Source organism: Panthera onca, chromosome C1, assembly GCF_046562875.1.
Source record: "Panthera onca isolate mPanOnc1 chromosome C1, mPanOnc1 haplotype 2, whole genome shotgun sequence".
NCBI classification, from domain to species: domain Eukaryota; kingdom Metazoa; phylum Chordata; class Mammalia; order Carnivora; family Felidae; genus Panthera; species Panthera onca.
Genome location: NC_138346.1, coordinates 55,746,445 through 55,767,998, shown reverse-complemented (window position 1 = coordinate 55,767,998; position 21,554 = coordinate 55,746,445). Strand labels below are relative to the sequence as shown.

At 35.5% G+C, this 21,554-nt stretch overlaps 1 protein-coding gene across 3 annotated transcripts in view; it reads right to left on the bottom strand.

Moving 5' to 3' along the window:
* The window catches only part of PDE11A (phosphodiesterase 11A), a 413,214-nt gene that overhangs the window by 318,960 nt on the left and 72,700 nt on the right, over positions 1–21,554 (bottom strand). For 2 of the 3 annotated variants that reach the window (XM_060621932.3, XM_060621931.3), the window contains exon 2: positions 2,863–3,021. In XM_060621932.3, coding sequence (XP_060477915.1) covers positions 2,863–2,958 — 96 coding nt within the window. In that variant the 5' untranslated portion in view covers positions 2,959–3,021. Of the gene's footprint in view, positions 1–2,862; positions 3,022–7,161; positions 7,251–21,554 lie in introns of those variants that run through there. The other variant, XM_060621933.3, reaches the window with a different exon arrangement.

Here is a 21,554-nt window from a genome sequence, read left to right as displayed (position 1 = left end):
CATTCACATGTGGACATATATGTAAGAAATAATTCTACATTAAAAAGTAGACTACAAATTAGTAGAAGCATTGTCTTGTGCCAAGACTTTTTTTTTTTTTACTTGTGCCAAGTAAAATAGTATGTGCATTGACAATCCCACAAGACAAATGTGAATTTATAAACAAGTAGATCTTCATTTCATTGTTGTAACTCCAAGAGTGGAACTGGCATATAGGCTATCCGTAATAAAAACTTCTAGACAATTTATATGGAACTAAATTTTTAACTGAGACCAGACTGTATCTCACATGTATTAATGTGTTGTCAGTAAGAGCTAATTTTTTTTATGAGGGCTTACTATGTGCTGAGCACTCTTCCAAGTTCTATCCCTGTATTCTCTCATAAAATCCCTCTATAGCCTCATGAGATAAGTATTATTATTATCATCTCTCTTCCTAGAGGAGGAAATTGGAGCACAGAAAAGCAAAACAACTTGCCCAAGGTTACACAGGCTATGGCGGAGTTGGAGTTTCAACCAGGGTAGGCTGTTGCCAGGCCTATCTGCGGCCATTATGCCACAATGTCTTCTCTTATTTGAAATAAGTATCTAGATCTTGTTCTTTCCCATTAATCACTTATAGATTTTTTCTGCTTTTTTCATGTATAGGATCCTTGTAGGGAAGAACAATATCCAGACACACAAGTTGAGATAAAATATTCTCCATCTAGTGTCACCTGTATGAACATAATTAACTTGCTCAAACTGGTAAGACTTCTTCCAAGAAGTAAGACTAGAGTAGGGTTTTTAACTTTAACTTTTGTAATTTTTTTTAATGTAGGGTTTTTAAATCAGGGAATTATAGAGACTAAAAAATAAAATGCTATTCTGGACACATAGGAAAATTGCAAAGGATAAAAACCTAACACATGGAGCAAATGTAATATTCAGTTGAGGTTGAATCTAAGAGATAAGTTGCCTGGGAATAAGTGACAAATACAGAAGAACATTTAAAGTTCTTGGAAAAATGATAATTTAGAAATAAGAATTTATGTTTTATATTTACCTAGTTTCTTATATTACAAAGCATTTGTTATTTACGATCTTATTGAATTCTCATGCTGTAAATGGTGAATAGTATAGTTGACAGAGGAGAGAACTGAGACTCAAAGATTAAGTGTCTCACCCAAAGCAGGGCACTGTCCTTAGCGGGGCTGGAACTCCATCCCAGCCCTCATTCTCAGTAGAGCTAAACGCAGATGCTCTTCAAGACAAAGCCCTGGGCAGACCTTCCCTCTAAATCATTCAGAGCTCATGAAGCCTTAGGCGGTAAGGTATAAATCCACTGAGAGAAGTCCAGAAAACAAATCTGACAGAAGTGCAATCAGAGATGAGAATGAAATATACAAGAGGATCCTTTCAAGTGAAGGAGGCAGAGTGAAGGCAGGAATACCATCCATAAGCTAAACCGTTTGGGAGATGTCGTGGGCAGGTAGTGGGATGTTTGAAAAAACACAAAACTCTAATCCTTTTGTCTGAATCCTTGTAAGAGGCACATGATTATAAGATTCTGTCACCGTTGGTGCAAATGCACAAAGTAACATTTTTGCTTTATCTGTACATTCCATGGAAACATTTGCTTAGTGAATGAGGTAGGCTACATTTTATACATCCCTAAATGCCCTCACCTTCTCACCTGACTCTGTCTTATGAAAACCTATGCTTTCTTGAGAGGTCAGATCAAATGCCACCTCTTCCAGAAGCATGTTATAGATCATCTTACTGATAATCTTGCTTTCTGCCTTGTTCAGCTCCAGGATGGCATTACATATTTGGGATTTATCTTTGTGCTTCCTACAGTCCCAACACAAGTGCCCCCACACTGTAGTTTTTCACTGAATCAGTAGGAAATTATCTGAGGTCCTATCATACTCTCAGTGTTTATAAACCTTTTCTGGGATATGGGTTATTCAAATTCAACTACAGATATGACCTCAGTAAAGGACTCTCTTCACTTAAAAATCTTGTCTCCTTATAATCATATTTTATGCTGGCCTTTTATACCAGAACATTTGCATTAATGTAATGCATTACTAATTAGTACTAGCAAATAGCAACTTCCCAGCTTGAAGGCTAAATTATATAAAGTGTCTTTTTAATCAAATACATGTATGGCAGTCATCAAACTTAAACTAATTTGAAGTTTGCTTTTACCACAAATATTATAAATATTCCACCAGATTCTATTCAATACAAAGGTAATAAGAGCTTCAAAGCCAGAAAGAACTTCAGCTTTTTGAAGAGTCTCCTTTTTAATATGAGCTGGTGAATAAGCTACCAGTGAAAAACTTAAAAATTTCAGAACAAAAATACATTACTTCTACCAAAGTCAACTGCTCTTCAGGGACAAAAATAATGTTGTTTTTATTAGCAATTTGGAATAACAATTAAATAACATTCATTTTATTGAGATTTTTATATAAGAACTGAGAAAACAATTCTTCGCAGTAGTTATGAAAACACAAGAGGAAGTGCTGAGTTTCCAAAACACAGTTTTGTTTCCCATCATCCCTATCTTCCCTTGGGTCATATGTGGTGGCAGTGTGACCCTCAATTAAAAAAGCTTACGTGTAAGTAAGATAAAGACCAGGGAAGGATACTACTGAAGCTTGCAATGCTTCACATTCTATGTACCACATTCAATGTACCACATTCTATGAAATACTCAAAACTTCTGCTACATTTTGTAGAACACAAGAAAAGTTCTTTGATCCATGAATGGGTTAATCCAACAGCTATTCATGCAAGTCCTGTCCTTTTCAGGGAGAAGAGCAATTGATGATCAAGAAGGAGAGTACAAGTCACAAAAGCATGAAAACTTACTTTTTCATCATCTTCTGTAAATGGAGCACCTTCAGGAATCTTATTTATCGCCTGGGCCACACCAATAATCTCACCATCGCTGCTTCGGATAGGCATGCACAAGAGTGATTTTGTCTTGTATCCAGTTAGTTTATCAATTTCATCATTGAATCTTCGATCCTAAAATAAGACAGAGAAGGCATTAAATGCACGTGCATTGTTATCAGGAAGAAAGGGAGAGAAGTATATTTCTGTGTATGATATTTTATCACTAGGAACTTTACCCAATGAATTTTTAATAACAATACCAGATTGAATTTCATGCTGAAGTCACCAAAAGAACATAAATGAAAATAAATCACGGCCGTAGTTGTTAACCATGGTAAATGAAGAAAGAAGCTTTAAACCTGACTACAACAACATCTCAAAGTTGGTGAAGGGGCAAGTGTTTTTAATGGAACTCTATACTGTGGTATTTATTAAAATATTTTATTTAACATAGACAACGGATTATGAAGTATCATATAAGAAAAATACATAATAAATATATATTAGCCACTTTGAAAAATATGCAGAAAAGCACCACTTTACTTCTGGTCAAAATGTCCTATGAAAAAAGAACCTATGAGCCCATAATGATACTTTTAAAATATTAAAACAAACGAACAAAAAAAAAAACAGGCTTCTTTATAGCATGTCAGCTTTAAAAATGTAGAAGTAGGGGCACTTGGGCAGCTCAGTCAGTTGAGCATCTGACTCTTGTTTTCAGCTCAGGTCATGATCCCAGTGTCTTGGGATCAAGCCCTGTGTCAGGCTCTCTCTTTCTCCCTCTGCCCCTCTCTCCTGCTTGTGTTCTCTCTCTCTCTACCAAAAAAAAAAATAATAATAATAATACATATATGTGTGTGTGTGTGTGTGTGTGTGCACGTGCGTGCGTGCGTGTAGAAGGAGTGGTAAATCATATAATATCTATTTTGCAACTACCAATATAATAACATATACAAGGATCACCAACAGATGTTAATACCACCAGGTAAAAGGTTGTTGTTAAACAGAATATTCACATAGTCTCAGACTGCCACCCCAAAGATTCCCTATTAAATTCAAAGAGAAAAAGATATCTTTATCATGAAAATGTCTAGTGGAGATCACCTTAAACAAGTAAGCAAACTTAGCATTACCACTAATGAGACAAAATAATGTCATGTGCCTCCTGATGGGATGCAATGTGATGAGGACACAATATCATCAAAAACATGTTGTGTTCTTGTCAAATGTGTAACATAAATCTGATCATTCAGGAAAAAGTAAAATTTTTAAAAATACAGATTATTAGTCATTCTATCAGAAGCCTGACCTGAACCCTTCAAAAATGTCAATATCGTGAGAGACAAAAAATTTTTAAATAAAAATATATAGGGCCATGGGAGCTGTACTGGTTTAAAGAAGACTTAAGAAACTCAAAATCTAATGTGCGATCCTTCATTGAAAATTGTTATGCAATTTTTAAGGGGGATGACAGAGAAAGTTGAACATGGACATTATATTAGGTAATATCATTCTATTAACATAAACTTTCATAGGTGTGATAGTGGTTATTATAATTTTGTAGGAGAATGTTCTTTTTTTTAATGTTTATTTATTTTTGAGAGACAGAGAGACAGAGGACTAATGGGGAAGGAGCAGAGAGGGAGACACAGAATCTGAAGCAGGCTCCAGACTCTGAGCCGTCAGCACAGAGCCTGATGCAGGGCTCGAACTCATGAGCCATGAGATCATGACCTGAGCCAAGTAGGACTCCCAACCGACTGAGACACCCAGGCACCCTGAGAATATTCTTTTATTAGGATATACATACTACAGTATTTGGGTGTGAAATGTCATAACACCTTCAACCTACTTTCAATGATAAGAAAGACAGAGAAGGAAGGAAGGAAGGAAGGAAGGAAGGAAGGAAGGAAGGAAGGAGGGAGGGAGGGAGGGGAGAGAGAGAAAGAGAGAAAGAGAAAAGAGACTGGCTCCTGAAAAGGTAATAGGGACTAAAAATGTTCCAAGGAAGATGATAAACTAGATCCAGGCTCAATGCCTCAAGCAAGGGCCTGAGTGAAATGAAGCTTCTCCCAATGACCTCAATATTCTTTCTTAAAAGAGGCTTAAAATACAAAAAAGCCCTGCTGTCTACCACCATCTAGAGCTATGAATCTCACCTGCCTAAGAGCCAAGGGAGACTAGCTGTGGACAGGGTGATAGCCTCAAGACCAAACATTGTTAGCTTTCTGATGAGGTCTGTGTTATCTTCAGTATCACAAGGACAGAGCCTTTAAAATCCATAATAAGGCCTGGTTCTGGTCTGGGACTCATGTAGGCTAACCTAAACCCTTAGGAAAGAAAGAGCCCTGAAGGAGAGAGGGAAATCAAAACCCAAACAAAATCAAATCACCTGCTCAAAATGAGCCTGCAACCAAACTTTCAGAAAAACACTAAATTCGTATTAATTTTTTTTTAATTCACCAAGATTATGACCCAGCAATGGCACTACTAGGTATTTATCTAAAGGATACAAAAAAGCTTATTTGAAGGTGCACATGCACCCCAGTGTTTATAGCAATACTATCAACAACAGCCAAACTATGAAAAGAGCCCAAATGAATTAAGAATGAATAAAGAAGGTGTTGTATATATACACAAGGGAATATAACTCAGCGAACGAAAAGAATGAAATCTTGCAATCTGTAACAACTTGGATGGAACTAGAGTGTATTATGCTAAGTGAAATACATCAGTCAGAGAAAGACAAATATATGATTTTACTCATATATGAAATTTAAGAAATACAACAGATGAAACATAGGGGAAGTGAAGGGAAAATAATATAAAAACAGATAGGGAGGAAAAACCATAAGAAACCCTTAAATACAGAAAACAGACTGAGGGTTGCTTAGAGGGGTAGTGGGTGGGGGGATGGGCTAAATGGGTGGTGGGCATTTGTTGGGATGAGCACTGGGTGTTGTATGTAAGTGATGAATCGCTGAAACCAACACTACACTTGAATTTAAATAAATAAACTTAAAAATAAATAAATAAATAAATAAATTAATTAATTAATTAATTAAAATAAAAAATTCACCAAGGACCCATTCCGTGTCAAGCTGTGAGCTAGGAGATACAGCAGGAAGCAAAGGAGGCACCATCCCTGCCTTCACAGAACTTGTAACGTAATGTAATGCAGGTGAGACAGATGACACTTAAATGTATCACCATATACTGCAGTAAGTAATACTAGGAAAAGAGAAGAATGCCATGAGAAAGACTTAATAGGAGGCACCTATTTCTATGGGGATCAAGAAAGGTCTACCTGAAACCAGGACAAGTAACCTGTGGCTTGCATCAGGAGTAAGAGTTAGCCAGTCAAAGAAAACTGGGAAGAACTTAACAGGAAGCTAGAACAAGGCAAGTGAAAAGTCCTGACGCAGGAAAATGCTTAGTAAGTTCCCCAAACTCCAAGGTCAGTGTGGCAAAAGCACAGGGAGCCCCAAAGAGAAAGGAGGAGGAAGGCAAGGGTCAGATGGTGCCAAGTCTTACAGGCTTGGAAAGAAGTTATTACATTAACCCTAAACGCAGTGGAATATGATTGAAGATCTTGAAGCAGAAGGATATGACTCATTATCCAGCACTTAGCATTCACTGAAATCATCTTACTTGTTTTCCGTCCAGTAGTACATAAGATCTAAGACAGCAGACATTTGGACTCTCCTATTGACTGCTTCATACTGGCATATTGTAGGTGATCCATAATTGTTTTTTTGAGTGATCAGATTATTTTTTTAAGATTCATAAATAAATAAATAAATAAATAAATAAATAAATAAATAAATAAATAAAAGATTGTAATGCAACTATGTAAAACAGAAAAGTTAGAAAGGCCCTAAGGGCCCATATTTTACTCCTTGGCATATGTTTAGAGATACTTTTGCACAAGTACAGAAGAGAGATATACAAATGTAGACTATCGGATCAATTATGAAAAAACTAAATTAAAAACCATTTCAATATCGGTCAATAGAAAAATAAACAAATTATGATCTCTTGTTCTGATAACATACTGTACAACAATTTTAATGAATAAACTAAAGCTACTTGTATTAACATAAACAGATATCAAAAACGTTAAGTAAAACATATAACCTATAATCTGATATCATCTATACAATACTACTAATATTTAAAAACAATACTAAACACTATGTATGAATCCAAATACGTATCAAAAGTATAAAGCATAATGGGAATAATAAACTCTAAATTTATGTAAGTGGTTACCTCTGGGAAGGAAGGGAGGAAATGGCATCAGGGAGAGGTATGGAGGAAGCTTCAACTCTACCAATAGGTTTCTTTCTTTAAAAAAACAAACAAACAAAACTGTGAAGCAAAATAGTACAGTGTTAAGATTTTATAAACCTTAAGGGCCTATTTACATCTAAATGTTTAAAGTATTTTATACTAAAAAGTTTAAAACCATTTTTTTAAAAAATTAAGAACTTTGTGCAAGATGATACAGGATTGGAATATGATAAACCAATTAGGAAATTTCAATGATTGAGTCAAGGTAAGAGGACGGTCTGGGTTGACAGAAAGGCAATGAAGGTAAGACAGATATGCTGGAAGTTGAATCTACAGTACTTCCTGATGGATTGGTTGAGGATGGGGGACTAGAGAAAGAAGAGTATGGGTGGCTCAGTCAGTTAAGCGTCTGACTCTTGATTTCGGCTCAGGTCATGATCTCACGATTCATGAGTTTGAGCTCCACATCTGGTTCTGCACTGACAGCATGGAGTCCTCTTGGGATTCTCTCCCTCTCTGCCCTTCTCCTGCTATCTCTCTCCCAAAATAAATAATTAAACATTAAAAAATTATTAAGAGTATATCTCAGGTTTTAATTTGAGAATCTATGTCACTCATATGTGGAATTTAAGAAATGAAACAGGGGTGCCTGGGAAGCTCAGTCAGTTAAGCATCCAACTCTTGACTTTGGCTTAGGTCATGATCTCATAGTTTGTGAGATTGAATCCCACTTTAAAAACAGCACAGAGCCTACTTGGAATTCTCTCTCCCTCTCGCTCTGCCCTTCTCTCACTCTCTCTCTCTCTCTATCAAAATAAATAAATAAACTTAAAAAAGTATTTAAAAATAAAGAAATGAAACAAATGAACATTGGGGGAAAAAAGAGAGAGGCAAACCATAAAAGAGCCTCTTAACTATAGAGAACTGAGGGTTGCTGGAGGGGGACATGGGCAGGGGATGGGCTAGATGGCTGGTGGGTATTAAGGAGGCACTTGTTGGCACAAAAACAGACACTCAGATCAATGGAACAGAACAGAGAACCCAGAAATGGACCCACAAACGTATGGCCAATAATCTTTGACAAAGCAGGAAAGAATATCCAATGGAATAAAGACAGTCTCTTCAGCAAGTGGTGCTGGGAAAACTGGACAGCAACATGCAGAAGAATGAACCTGGACCACTTTCTTACACCATACACAAAAATAAACTCAAAATGGATGAAAGACCTCAATGTAAGACAGGAAGTCATCAAAGTCCTTGAGAAGAAAGCAGGCAAAAACCTCCTTGACCTTGGCCGCAGCAACTTCTTACTCAACACCATCTCCAGAGACAAGGGAAACAAAAACAAAAATGAACTATTGGGACCTCATCAAAATAAAAAGCTTCTGCACAGAGAAGGAAACAATCAGCAAAACTAAAAGGCAGCCGACAGAATGGGAGAAGATATTTGCAAACAACATATCAGATAAAGGATTACTATCCAAAATCTATAAAGAACTGAGCAAACTCAACACCCAAAAACCAAATCATCCAGTGAAGAAATGGGCAAAAGACATGAATAGACACTTCTCCAAAGAAGACATCCAGATGGCCAACCGACACATGAAAAAATGCTCAACTTCACTCATCATTAGGGAAATACAAATCAAAACCACAATGAGATACTCCCTCACACCTGTCAGAATGGCTAACATTAACAACTCAGGCGACAACAGATGTTGGCGAGGATGTGGAGAAAGAGGATCTCTTTTGCATTGTTGGTAGGAATGCAAGCTGGTGCAGCCACTCTGGAAAACAGTATGGAGGTTCCTCAAAAAACTAAAAATAGAACTACCCTACAACCTAGCTATAAACAATAGCTAAAGCATGGAAAGAGCCCAAAAGTCCATCAATGGACAAATGGATAAAGAAGATGTGGTGTATATGTATATATATATATATATATATATATATATACACACACACACACACACACACACACACACACACACACACAATGGAGTATTACTCAGTAATCAAAAAGAATGAAATCTTGCCATTTGCAACTACATGGATGGAGCTAGAGGGAATTATGCTAAGCAAAATTAGAGAAAGACAAAAATCATATGACTTCACCCATATGAGGACTTTAAGAGACAAAACAGATGAACATAAGGGAAGGGAAGAAAAAATAATATAAAAACAGGGAGGGGGACAAAACATAAGAGACTCTTAAATATGGAGAACAGAGGGTTACTGGAGGGGTTGTTGGAGGAGGAATGGGCTAAATGGGTAAGGGGCATTAAGGAATCCACTCGTGAAATCATTGTTGCACTATATGCTAACTAATTTGGGTGTAAATTAAAAAAAAAAAAGAAAATAATTTGGACTGTGAATTTTGCAAAAAACTTTTTCAATAAATACCAAGGTAAAGATGTTAAAAATAAAAAAAAAAAAGGTGGCACTTGTGATGACCACTGGGTATTATATGTTAAGTGATGAATTGCTAAATTCTACTCCTCAAACTAATACTACATTACATGGTAACTACAATGTAAATACAAAAATTGAAAAAATAATTTGAGAAACTGTGGATGGAAATGCCATTTACTGAAATGGAAGAGATTCAGATGAAGGTGAAAGTCTACGAATAAAGAAAGTCAAGAAGATTAATAAATGAGGTTTTCAAGGTTCCACCTCAAATAGAATCAATTCATATTAGGCATTGGTATTTCTTAAATGCTCATAGGTGATTCTCATATGACAACAACTGTCCTAAATGATGAAGAGATTAGTCAGTAGTGAGATCCATAAAATTCATTGATAGGGAGAGCCTTAAGATGGGAAGGAATAGGGAGAGTGACACATATTCTAGCTGGTTACATATCAGTGGGGTGGACCCTGTTTGATTGGACTTGAAAATCCACTCTGGAGTAGACATGGCCCATCTGCTCTTATTTTTGAGGTAGTTTGCATTTCTTCACCAAAGTCCAACCCCTAAGACTGAGGGGTGTTTATTATCAAACTATCCAAAGCCACATGAGAACAATAGACAAAGGGATGCTTCAGCATGACCTGGGGCACAAAAGTGTTATAAACCCTCCCACTATCTCTGCAACTCTCTGCACTCATCTGATAAACTTAGAACTCGAGGAGAAAAAATAATTATGTTCATACATGTGGTAAATGTTAATTTTCCAATGTAAAAGCTTCAAAGAAAGATTTATTTCATTAAGTTTTAGTGTTTTTTTTTAAAATAATTCATCTTAAAATATGCTTTGTCCAAGTCTTCATTACAGAACTTATGGGATAATTCTCACAAACTAACTCAAAAACTTGATATAATCCATGTAATGGGAGGTCAGAAGAGCTGATATAATGGCACACTTTCCTAATGTACACTAAACTCTAGATTAATTATACAATTTTTAAAAAATGAAGAAAGTTGAGCTTAAAACTGAGGTATAAGTTAATTGTAGGAGATGAAGAAAACTATGGAAATAATTATATAAAGAAACATCTTACTCTGTTATTTTACAGGGAAGAGAAGTTTAAAAACAGAAGAGAGCAAAAAATAAATTTCACTTGCCAAGCAATGATCACAAATAAGTGTAGTAGTAGGAAAAACATAGGTCACTGTGGAACGCATAGCTGGAGGCCACATCCAATGTAAGGTCAGAAAAATATCCCAAAGAAAGTGAAATGTTTAAGCTGACACCCAAAGGATCAATGTCTCAGGAAGAGAAAATTGTATCCAAAACCCAAAGGCAGTAGAAAGCTGGAAAGTTTGAGTAACTGAAAGAAGTTGAAGATAGCTCTCAAGGGAAGAGATGGGACAGGAAAGACCAGTTGGAGGTTAACGAAGGGGTGCCTAATGACCAAGTTTAGAATTATAAATTTATCGCAGGAAGGGGAGAGCACTAGAAGGTTTTAAGGTGGGTGGAAGTAGGGGTGCCTGGGTGGCTCAGTGGTTTAAGCATCTAACTTCGGCTCAGGTCATGATCTCACGGCTGGTGAGTTCAAGCCCTACGTGTCAAGCCCCACATCTTAAGCCCTACATCGGGCTAGGTGCTGACAGCTGGGAGCCTGAAGCCTGCTTCAGATTCTGTATCTCCCTCTCTCTCTCTCTCTCTCTGATCCTCCCGTGATCACACTCCATCTCTCTCTCTCAAGAATAAATAAATATTAAAAAAGATTTTTTTAAAAAGAAGGTGGGTGGAAGTAATCTAAATGATTCTTCACTTTAGAAATACCACCCTGGCTTACATGTAAAAAAAAAAAAAAAAAAATGGATTGAAAACAAGAGATCCAGGTGGAGATAAACCATCTCTGGACTGAGATGGTGGTTAGTGATGGTGAAGGTGATGGGAATGGACTGAGTTGAAAGATATTGAGGAAGTAGAATCAACAGGACTAACTGATTAATTTGATGACAGGTTGTTAAAACTAGAGGAGTAAAAAATGACTCCATATATCAGATCCAGATATCTGGGTGAGTGGTGGAGTGATTCATGGAGTGAGAAACATAGGGAGGGAGGGATTTGGAGGTGGGAATATGAGTTCCCCTGTATACATTCTGTATACATTTTGAGGTTTAGTTGACTATGGGCCACCCACATGGTGGTATCTCCCCCAAAGAAGTGTGAGAGATATAAATATAAATATATATATATATATATATATATATATATATAAAATTATATATTATTATATATATATAGTTTGTGAGAATATATTATATATATATAGTTTGTGAGAATTATAATAATATATATTATATATAATTATATATATATATATATATATTATACATATATAATATATATATATATATTTCAGAAAAAGTACTTGGCATGGAAAATAGAGACTTTTTAGGTAAGAATGAGAAACTCTGATCAATTACTTTTAACCTGAAGTCTTCAGAAGTTCACCACACTCACTAGTAAATCTTCACAGAAGTCTAAGGAAGGAGGAAACAGAACCAATAAGAGAAACATTGGGTCTATTTATCACTGAAAATGGCAACTTGAATAGGAAACTAACAAATGCCTCTAGGTCTATAATGAAATATCACATGGAGAATGATGTCCAATTTTTACTCATCTCCCTTAGGACAAAAGAACAAGAAATGATCTACAACAGGAGATATTTCTAATAAATTAAAGTAAGGGCTTCTTTAATAAGGCTGTTAAAATCTGGAATGAGTTTCTTATGATTGTGGTAGACTTTTCTCGCTTCAAGTATTTTTATGTCATAATATTTTTTCTATTTCAAATATTTGAAGTATAAATGCTCTTATAAAAAGAAACACAGGGATCTCCTCAGTGCCTTTTTGTGCAGACTTATTTTTTGCATGTGACAGTCAGCTATGATTTTTAATATTTAAAGAGACAAAATCTTAAGGTCAAAAGCAATTTTTACATTTTAGCAATGGAAGTGAACTGTGCTCGCTACATAGAGAACAGTAATTTGATACATTTCTAACTCGGGATCCTTACAGTTGGAGCCTATTCTGCAAAGTTCCTCAGTTGAAAATGATGCCACATAGCACACCCAGAAAATGCGTCCTACCTACAAGACCCACTAAGGCTGTACAAGGAATGAACTTCTGTAGTCTGAGTTTTCAGGTCCTTGAGAAAAGAGCTATGCTATGTTCACTGCACTCAAGAATCCCAGCCAGTCCCAAAGACACCTAATTTAGAGACCCATAAGGAGCCTCAAAGGAAAAGGGAGTCCATCCCTTCCTTAAATTTTCTAAGAGAAGTCACTCAAGGCTCTTCAAGGCAGGACCCGGAGCTAAGAATATCCAGGTCTTAGATTCATGACAAGGATGGGTTACATAAGATCTCTTTTATCCTCTCTGTATTTAAGGCTTCTCTCCCCAAAACTTCATAATAAAATTTTCCAGGGCTAAGCAGTGTGGAGGTTCCTCAGAAAATTAAAAATAGACCTACCCTATGACCCAGCAATAGCACTGCTAGGAATTTATCCAAGGGATACAGGAGTACTGATGCATAGGGGCACCTGTACCCCAATGTTTATAGCGGCACTCTCAACAATAGCCAAATGATGGAAAGAGCCTAAATGTCCATCAACTGATGAATGGATAAAGAAATTGTGGTTTATATACACAATGGAATACTACGTGGCAATGAGAAAAAATGAAATATGGCCTTTTGTAGCAACATGGATGGAACTGGAGAGTGTGATGCTAAGTGAAATAAGCCATACAGAGAAAGACAGATACCATATGGTTTCACTCTTATGTGGATCCTGAGAAACGTAACAGAAACCCATGGGGGAGGGGAAGGAAAAAAAAAAAAAAAAAAAGAGGTTAGAGTGGGAGAGAGCCAAAGCATAAGAGACTGTTAAAAACTGAGAACAAACTGAGGGTTGATGGGGGGTGGGAGGGAGGGCAGGGTGGGTGATGGGTATTGAGGAGGGCACCTTTTGGGATGAGCACTGGGTGTTGTATGGAAACCAATTTGACAGTAAATTTCATATATTAAAAAAGAAAAAAAATAATAAAAGAAAAAAAAATTAAAAAAAAATAAAAAAAAAAAAAATTTTCCAGGGCTCACGATTAACTCAAGAACTGGTCTTGACCACCATTTAACCTATAAAGGTGATTGTTTTAACCACAATCTCAATCCTACCTTAGGTTCTTCATAGCCAAAATGATCAAACTATCCACATGATGGTAATCTTGTTTTCATAACATACATATGAGGAAACATGTAAATGCAAAACCCCCCTATTAATTCCATGAAATGTTTAATAAAATTTTATCTGACTTATTGTGTACATAAATTATAGAGAAAAGGTGATACAAGATATGTGTGTATATATGGCATTTCTTTCTTCTACAGACAGTATTATGTATTCATAGGAATAGAACATTGCTAACATTGGAATCACTTGGGAGCTTTAGGGCTGATGCCCTAGCCCCACTCTGACCAATGAAATCATATGGGTGAGAGAAATCATATGGCTGGACAGAAGATATGACTTTGTAAGTCAGGGTTAAGAACCACTAAATTAGATGTCCTTTAATAGATCCAAGGCCTCCAGGGGTCTGAGGGGAATATACTGTAACCCTCAGCATATTAGATTTATTAGAGTTTTCAGGACAAGTATATTTGTTAGCTTTTGTTTTGTTTTGTTTTGTTATGTTTTCCATACACTTTCTCCAGCACCCTACTATCTCACTTTTGCAAAGTTAAGTCCCGCAATTCATCTACATCTTTTAAAAATGCCTTATAGAGTTACAATGTAGAGAAGCTAATGGAGATACAAAGTATAATAGGAAAAAGCCATAGAAACTCAAACTGATAGACTGCCAAACTGTCTGAGGCTTTAAAAAATTGCTTTTATTGGTACATCGATTAGTAACACTCATTTAATTCTAATCCATAAAAGCATCTTCTTACATTTGTAACATCATAAACATCACTTATTTTCCAGAAAATTCTTTAAAGGCTAAGCTCTTGAAAATTTTGATTTGTCTCTAAAGATTTCAAATGTACTATTCTGCTTTTCTCCATACCAAGAACGATAATTGTTCTGAATTGATGCAAGGCTTGAGATTATATTGCATAAAAACAAAGCCATGGTAACTGAGAGCTAATGCTTTGGCCCTAATTCAATGCTTGCTGAGAAAAGTACAAAATTTCCACTGTAGTTCTTAATATGTATTCACAGAATGTCATTACTCTACAGTAAACAAAAATCTTGTCTCTGAATTCTTTCACAAAAAGTCTCTTAGAGTTTTGAATAATACAAAATATTACAAAAAATATGTATGTTTTTGAGGTTTTATTCTTTTATGGACCTTAAGTGGTATGGTGGGTAGTGAAGCAGTTTGTAAATTCATACAGGTCAGCTCTCTTTGGGAAATGTTTAATGGGCACACTTTCATTTGAATTGTCCAAACTTAATTAGTAGTTAACAGATGCCATAAAGAATTTAATATGAGGTTTCAAAACCACTGTTATTATCATTTGAACTACTATTATTCAATGTCATTGTTATTACCAAGTTGCTTGGGAGGTTATCCATTTTAAAGTTTATTTATTTATTTTTTAGTAATCTCCACACCCAACGTGGGGCTCGAACTCATGACCCTAAGACCAAAAGTCACATGCTCTTCCGGCTGACTCAGCCAGGTGCCCAGGAGGTTATCCACTTTAGTTATGTTACTAAACTAAACTTGGTTTGCTGGTGTTACTTCTTTGTTCTTCCCTTCTTAGTTGGCACTTTTCTTTGGCCCTTATTGTAGTCATCATGGCTATTTTTGCTTATCTTTCTTACAATAAATACAAATATATCTCAAGACAAATGACACAGGAAAATGGAAGAACTACAGCACAGTTGAAACCAAAACTGCAGGTAATGTGGTACAAAAGAAAACGATGAATTCTTAAACTTCTTTAATATCCCTATTACAAATATATTGTGAATGTGCAGATACATTGTAAGTGGAATTAAAATGCAACTCCATGGTCTATAAGCTTTATTGTGTGTAATTAAAATGTCTGAGAAAAGACCAGTACATGAAGAGCAAGCTATGGAAAGAGTGGTTTAGCCAGGGACACCTTCCTTCCTATCACAGAGTGGACATCTAAGAACTGCAGTGAATCAGGGAGGCGAGGCTATAAGGTAGAACCAGGAGGGTCAAGAAGTCTGTAAATATGAAGAAGGGATGGTCAGCATAGAGTTGTGGTTCAGACACCAGACAGGAACCAGGAATACAGGGAAAGCCAAGGTCAAGACGGTGAGGTATGAAAATCCAGGTCTGGGTCAGGAGTACAAATGTAACAGTGATACAGTAGGAGACTTGGTTTCACCATTTGTTTAATAAACAATGTTTAATAAAACGAACAAAGACTACTTCCAACAGAAACCCTCTTGCACTCTTCAAGCCGTGGCCAATTGAGACAGCCTGAAAAGTGGCCCCAGAATGTAACTCATTTGTTAGCAGCTATATCAGTCAGGTCCCAACCTTTCTCATATTTATAGCAAATACTGTAATCTCTAGTAGCATAGCAAATATATATTAATTGCATATTTTATTTGTTTTATCATTAATATGTGGAAATTACTGTTTCTGTTTGACAAAAGTTTAATGTTAAAAAGTAATTTTAAAATTTGCTTTAAAAAGTTCTAAAAATTTTTAAACATTTTAAAATACATTTTAAAATGAATGTTTTTTAAAATATTTAAATCATTCTTTCTTGTGAGAACATGATGATAAAAATACAGTGACTACCTGATATTAAAATATACATCAAAGCTATCATAATTAAAATAGTAAGATAGTGTTCTAAAAACAGAAAATTTAGGAAAGAGAATAGAAAATGTGTATATGTGTGTGTGAATAAATGCATTTAGTTAATAAGAGTAGCATTTCAAATCAATTGGAAAATCAATTGGAAAAGTATAGGCTATTCAATTAAATGTTTTGAAAAAATTAAATTCTTATGTCATAAGTCAAAATTAATTTCTGAATAAGAAGTTAAATATACTCATCTTCTGGTGAATTGCAAAAGTAGGACAGATTTACTCAAATCCATCCAAGACACATTTCTTATGTTAATGTGAAATTCTAGGAGAAAAAAATTGAGTATTAATTATCCTAGTCAATATTATGAGAATGCACATATTCTACATATTATCAAGTGAATCTTTTTTTTAATATTTATTTATTTTTGAGAGAGAGAGACAGAGTGTAAGCAGGAGAGGGGCAGAGAGAGAAGGAGACACAGGACCGAAGCAGGCTCCACGCTCTGAGCTGTCAGCACAGAGCCTGACACAGGACCCGAACCCACGAACTGTGAGCTCATAACCTGAGCCAAAGTCGGACGCTAAACCAACTGAACCTCAAGTGAATCTTAAGTTTGCACTCAGAAAAGTCAATGGCCTTATGTTCAGATATCAGCCTTTTCCCCCAAACCATTAACCAAAGGAGGCAATAAAAGTAAGATCAATTCCCTCAAAAATAAATAAAACATTTTTAAAAATTAAAAAAAAAAGGGAGGGGGGGCGGCCCTGGGTGGCTCAGTCGGTTAAGCATCCAACTTCGGCTCAGGTCATGGTCTCGCAGTTTGTGAGTTTGAGCCCTGCGTCAAGCTCTGTGCTGACAGCTCAGAGCCTGGAGCCCGTTTCAGATTCTGTGTCTCCCTCTCTCTCTGCCCCTCCCCTGCTCATGCTCTGTCTCTCTCTGTCTCAAAAATAAATAAAACATTAAAAGAAAATTTTTTTTAAAAAGATCAATTGCTTTCATTTATTCCATTTCAGTTATAATTCTTATCAAAGGGCAAATGGTCAAAAGCTTTCAGTCAGAATGAACAATGACATGACAAAAAAAAACTAAATCATCATTTACTTTACTTGAAAATCATATTAAAACATTTATATTATTTAAAAATTTAAATATCAAAAATAAAATAATAAAAGAGTAGAAGAAATATAACTGAACATTTGTCTGATCTCAGGAAGAGAAAGTCTTCCAATGCATAAGTACAAAAGAAGGAAGCACAAAAGAAAAGATGGATAATTTGATTAATAGAAATTTTAAATTTCAGTACCTGAAAAATAATACAAACAGAATTAAAAGTAAAATAAAGTTGGAAAAATATTTTTAAACGTAGATGGTTGACAAAGTGTTAAATTCTTCACACACAGAATTCTGGCAAATCAATGAGAAAAAAAGCAATAGGTAGGAATAAGAAATTAACAGAAGAAGAATTCTTGATGGGCTATAAATATGTGAAAACTGTCAAATTACAACAACAGTTATAATTTTTTCTATAAAATTGGCAAAGATTAAAAATTTAAGATGTCAAAATACCAGGTACTTTACTGAAAGTTTTTATGAAAAGTCTACTTTTATCATTGCTGGTGAGAATACAAAGTAGTGTAATATACATGGGGGACAATTTGGAAATAAATAACAAAAACCTTTACAATGTTCATACTTTTCAATAGAGTAATTTCATTTCTAGAAATTTATGATAAGGAAAAATTAAAAAGTATCTAAATATTCAATAAGAACTTTATTATATTGAGGTGCATCCATGCTACCACTAAAAAAGTGTTATAGATTGTTATTACACATTTGAGTGCTTTTATTACGACATGAGAAAACGACATGAAGAAAAAAAGTTTATAAAAGCAGTACTACTTAGCAGTTACCTCGGGGTGATGGGATTACCATCAAGGACAGCACTATAGCTTCAAAAGTGCCTTCCAAAAAGATAGAAATCATCATACTAACTGATTGCTAGTAAAATAGATAGGCAAGATACACCAAATGACAGCTATCAAAATGGAAAGGGGTCAATTCTCATAAATAATATAAATATGTGAAAAATAGTATAGCAGTCTTCACTTTTAGCAAGTTATAGTACTAGTCTACCTCGTGCCGTTATTTTTTTAAGCCATTATCATCCTCCCTATAAAATCTGTAACCATAAAAATTCAGCCCAATTGAACTGCTACACAGAATGCCAAAGGGATTTGATATTTTCTGAAAATCCCAGAGATATCACCAAGATATTATAGTTGGGCAATGTTCTGATATAGATGGAGTCTTCAACTCTTTTAGACTCTGACCGTCTCCATATTTACTTGTTAAACACTGCAACATCTTTGTGGCACAGGATATATAAAATGTAATATATATTATATATAGTACATACAATGCTGAAATTATATGTTATATATATAATTTACATATATAATATGTATTATATATATAATGCTGAAAAACATCTTGATTTTCCAAAAGGATAAATATTAGAAACCAAAAAATTATTAGCCTGATATTGGTTCACAAAACAAAATTCTCAAACTATTAAACTAGTAGATGTTAAGTTTGAAAGAAAATTATAAGAATAAATCTTCCACCCACAGGAGTGTGTTCAACTTTGAAAGTCCAGATTAGAAAAGATCAGGCATCATCCACTGGGAAGAGGATTTAGAAGCAGCATGTCACTATTTCCCAATGACTTCCAGGTGGATCTCAGGGGCTGGTTGGTTCCATATACATTCCATTCCTTCTGTAAGACACTGTGGCCCTGAAACCCTTTTTTCCCATCCCTAGGCCAGGCTCTCTATTTTGCTGGTGCTCATTGTAGCTTGGCTACAAATAAACAGCATTGCTGAGAGTACTTGGACCCCCTCCAGAAGTTCTATGGCCATGTGCTCCACAAAACAGTGGGGCATGAATCTCCAGCCCTCCAATATGAGACAAAGAGCCACATATTAAGATGAAGGTGTCAATATGTGCTTAGGTCTTTCAGGGGTCTGTCTCCATCAGCACAAATCATTCATAGTCTGAATAAACATGGTCGTGGGCTCAGCACTCAGGGTATCTCTTCCTGGATAAAGCACCAACATGCTTTCTAAGAAATGTTTATAAGAAGGAGCCTTCTAGACAGACACACTGGATTTTTGGCAGTCTTGTCTAAGCTATTCCACCTTGGATAGGGTTAGTTAGCCCCTCCAGAAACTGGTGTTCTGCCTTGTTCCAGATATCTCCTTGGCCAGCTGGCAGAACGCTGCAATGGCCTTTTTACAAACTAGATCAAGCCCTTGGCAGAGTCAAGCATTTACACTATTCATCATATTTTTAAGGCCTGGGTTTGGCCAGGTTAAAAGATTGGACATAATCAGTTAGCAATCACTCTCATAGAAGCAACAGGGTCAGGAACCATTCTATAACTCTCAACTCACTTCTGTGATGTTTTAATAAAACAAGCAATCAATTTAACCAACTATAGTTCTTTGCCGGTTTAGGATATACATAGGGTGGAACAACAGAAGCAGAAACTACAAAAACCCTGGGTTGCTCAAATCTATAAGACTCCCACATGCTCCTTTGGACAGAGCAATAATAAACTTCTGATATTAATGGAAAGTCCAACTTTAAAGCTTCATAGTGTCCCAGTCCCTCTGTTGACTTAAAAAGAAAGAATATCTTGTAAGCACGTTCCCCCACCAAAACTCAGCCACCAACATGTTCATATACAAGCACAACTGATACATCTGGCTACACACTACATCCAACCACAGGACACATCATACTATTGGTGAAGTTGACATCAAGCATTTAGGAAAACTGACAAAAAGCTAGGTCATCAAGCCAATCAATTTGAAATCACCATGTCTAATCCCTGGTATCATGCAGAACATATCACTTAACCACAATGCACTTTAGTTAGAAAAAATAACATAGAGAAACAAAATATTTGAAAATTTAAAATACATTTCTGAACAACTTATCACCCAAAAAAAATCAAAATGGAGGGGCGCCTGGGTGGCTCAGTCGGTTAAGCATCCGATGTCTGACAGTTGGTGAGTTCAAGCCCCGCATCAGGCTCCCTGCTGTCAGTTCAGAGCCTGGAGCCTGCTCCGGATTGTGTCTCCTTCTCTCTCCACCCCTTCCCCACTCGTGCTCTGTCTCTCTCTCTCTCTCAAAAAAAATTGAATAAATGTAAAAAAAAATTATAAAAAAATCAAAATGGGTATTATAAACTTTTTATAAAATATTTAAATAACAATATAATGATATAAATATTATGTACCAAACCTGTAGGACACAGTTATAGAGGTTCCTAAAGTTTTAGTCTTAAACGTTCACATTAGAAAAGAATGAAAAGTTCAACTTAATGAAGAGAATGTCCCAACACAAGGAATTAGAAAAAAAGAACAGCAAACTAAACTCAAGAAAATGAGAGAAAATAATAAAAATAAGAGAAGTGAACGAAAAAGAAAATAAACATCTAATGAAGAGAGTCAACAAAGGTCAAAAAAAGGAATAAAATATACAAGTGTAGAGAAAATAATCAAGGGGGGGGGAGAGAAAGGCATTAAAATTTTTTAAATCAGGAATAAAAACAGGTGAAGCTACAGTTGCTATAGAGATTAAACAAATAAAATGTTATAAACAACTTTATGCCTACAAATTTGAAAACTTAGATGAAATAAACAGATAAATAAGGTTAATAAAAACCATCTCTTTCAAAAAAGAGAGAACATACAGAAGTGCTAATGCATAGGGGCACATGTACCCCAATGTTTACAGCAGCACTTTCAACAATAACCAAATTATGGAAAGAGACTAAATGTCCATCAACTGATGAATGGGTAAAGATGTGGTTTATATATAGAATATATATTTATGTGGTTTATATATAGAATACTACTTGACAATGAGAAAGAATGAAATCATGTCATTTGCAACAACGTGGATGGAACTTGAAGGTATTATGCTAAGTAAAATAAGTCAGTCAGAGAAGGACAGATATCATATGTTTTCACTCATATGTAGATCTTGAGAAACTTAACAGAAGACCATGGGGGAAGCGAAGGGGAAAAAAATAGTTACAAAC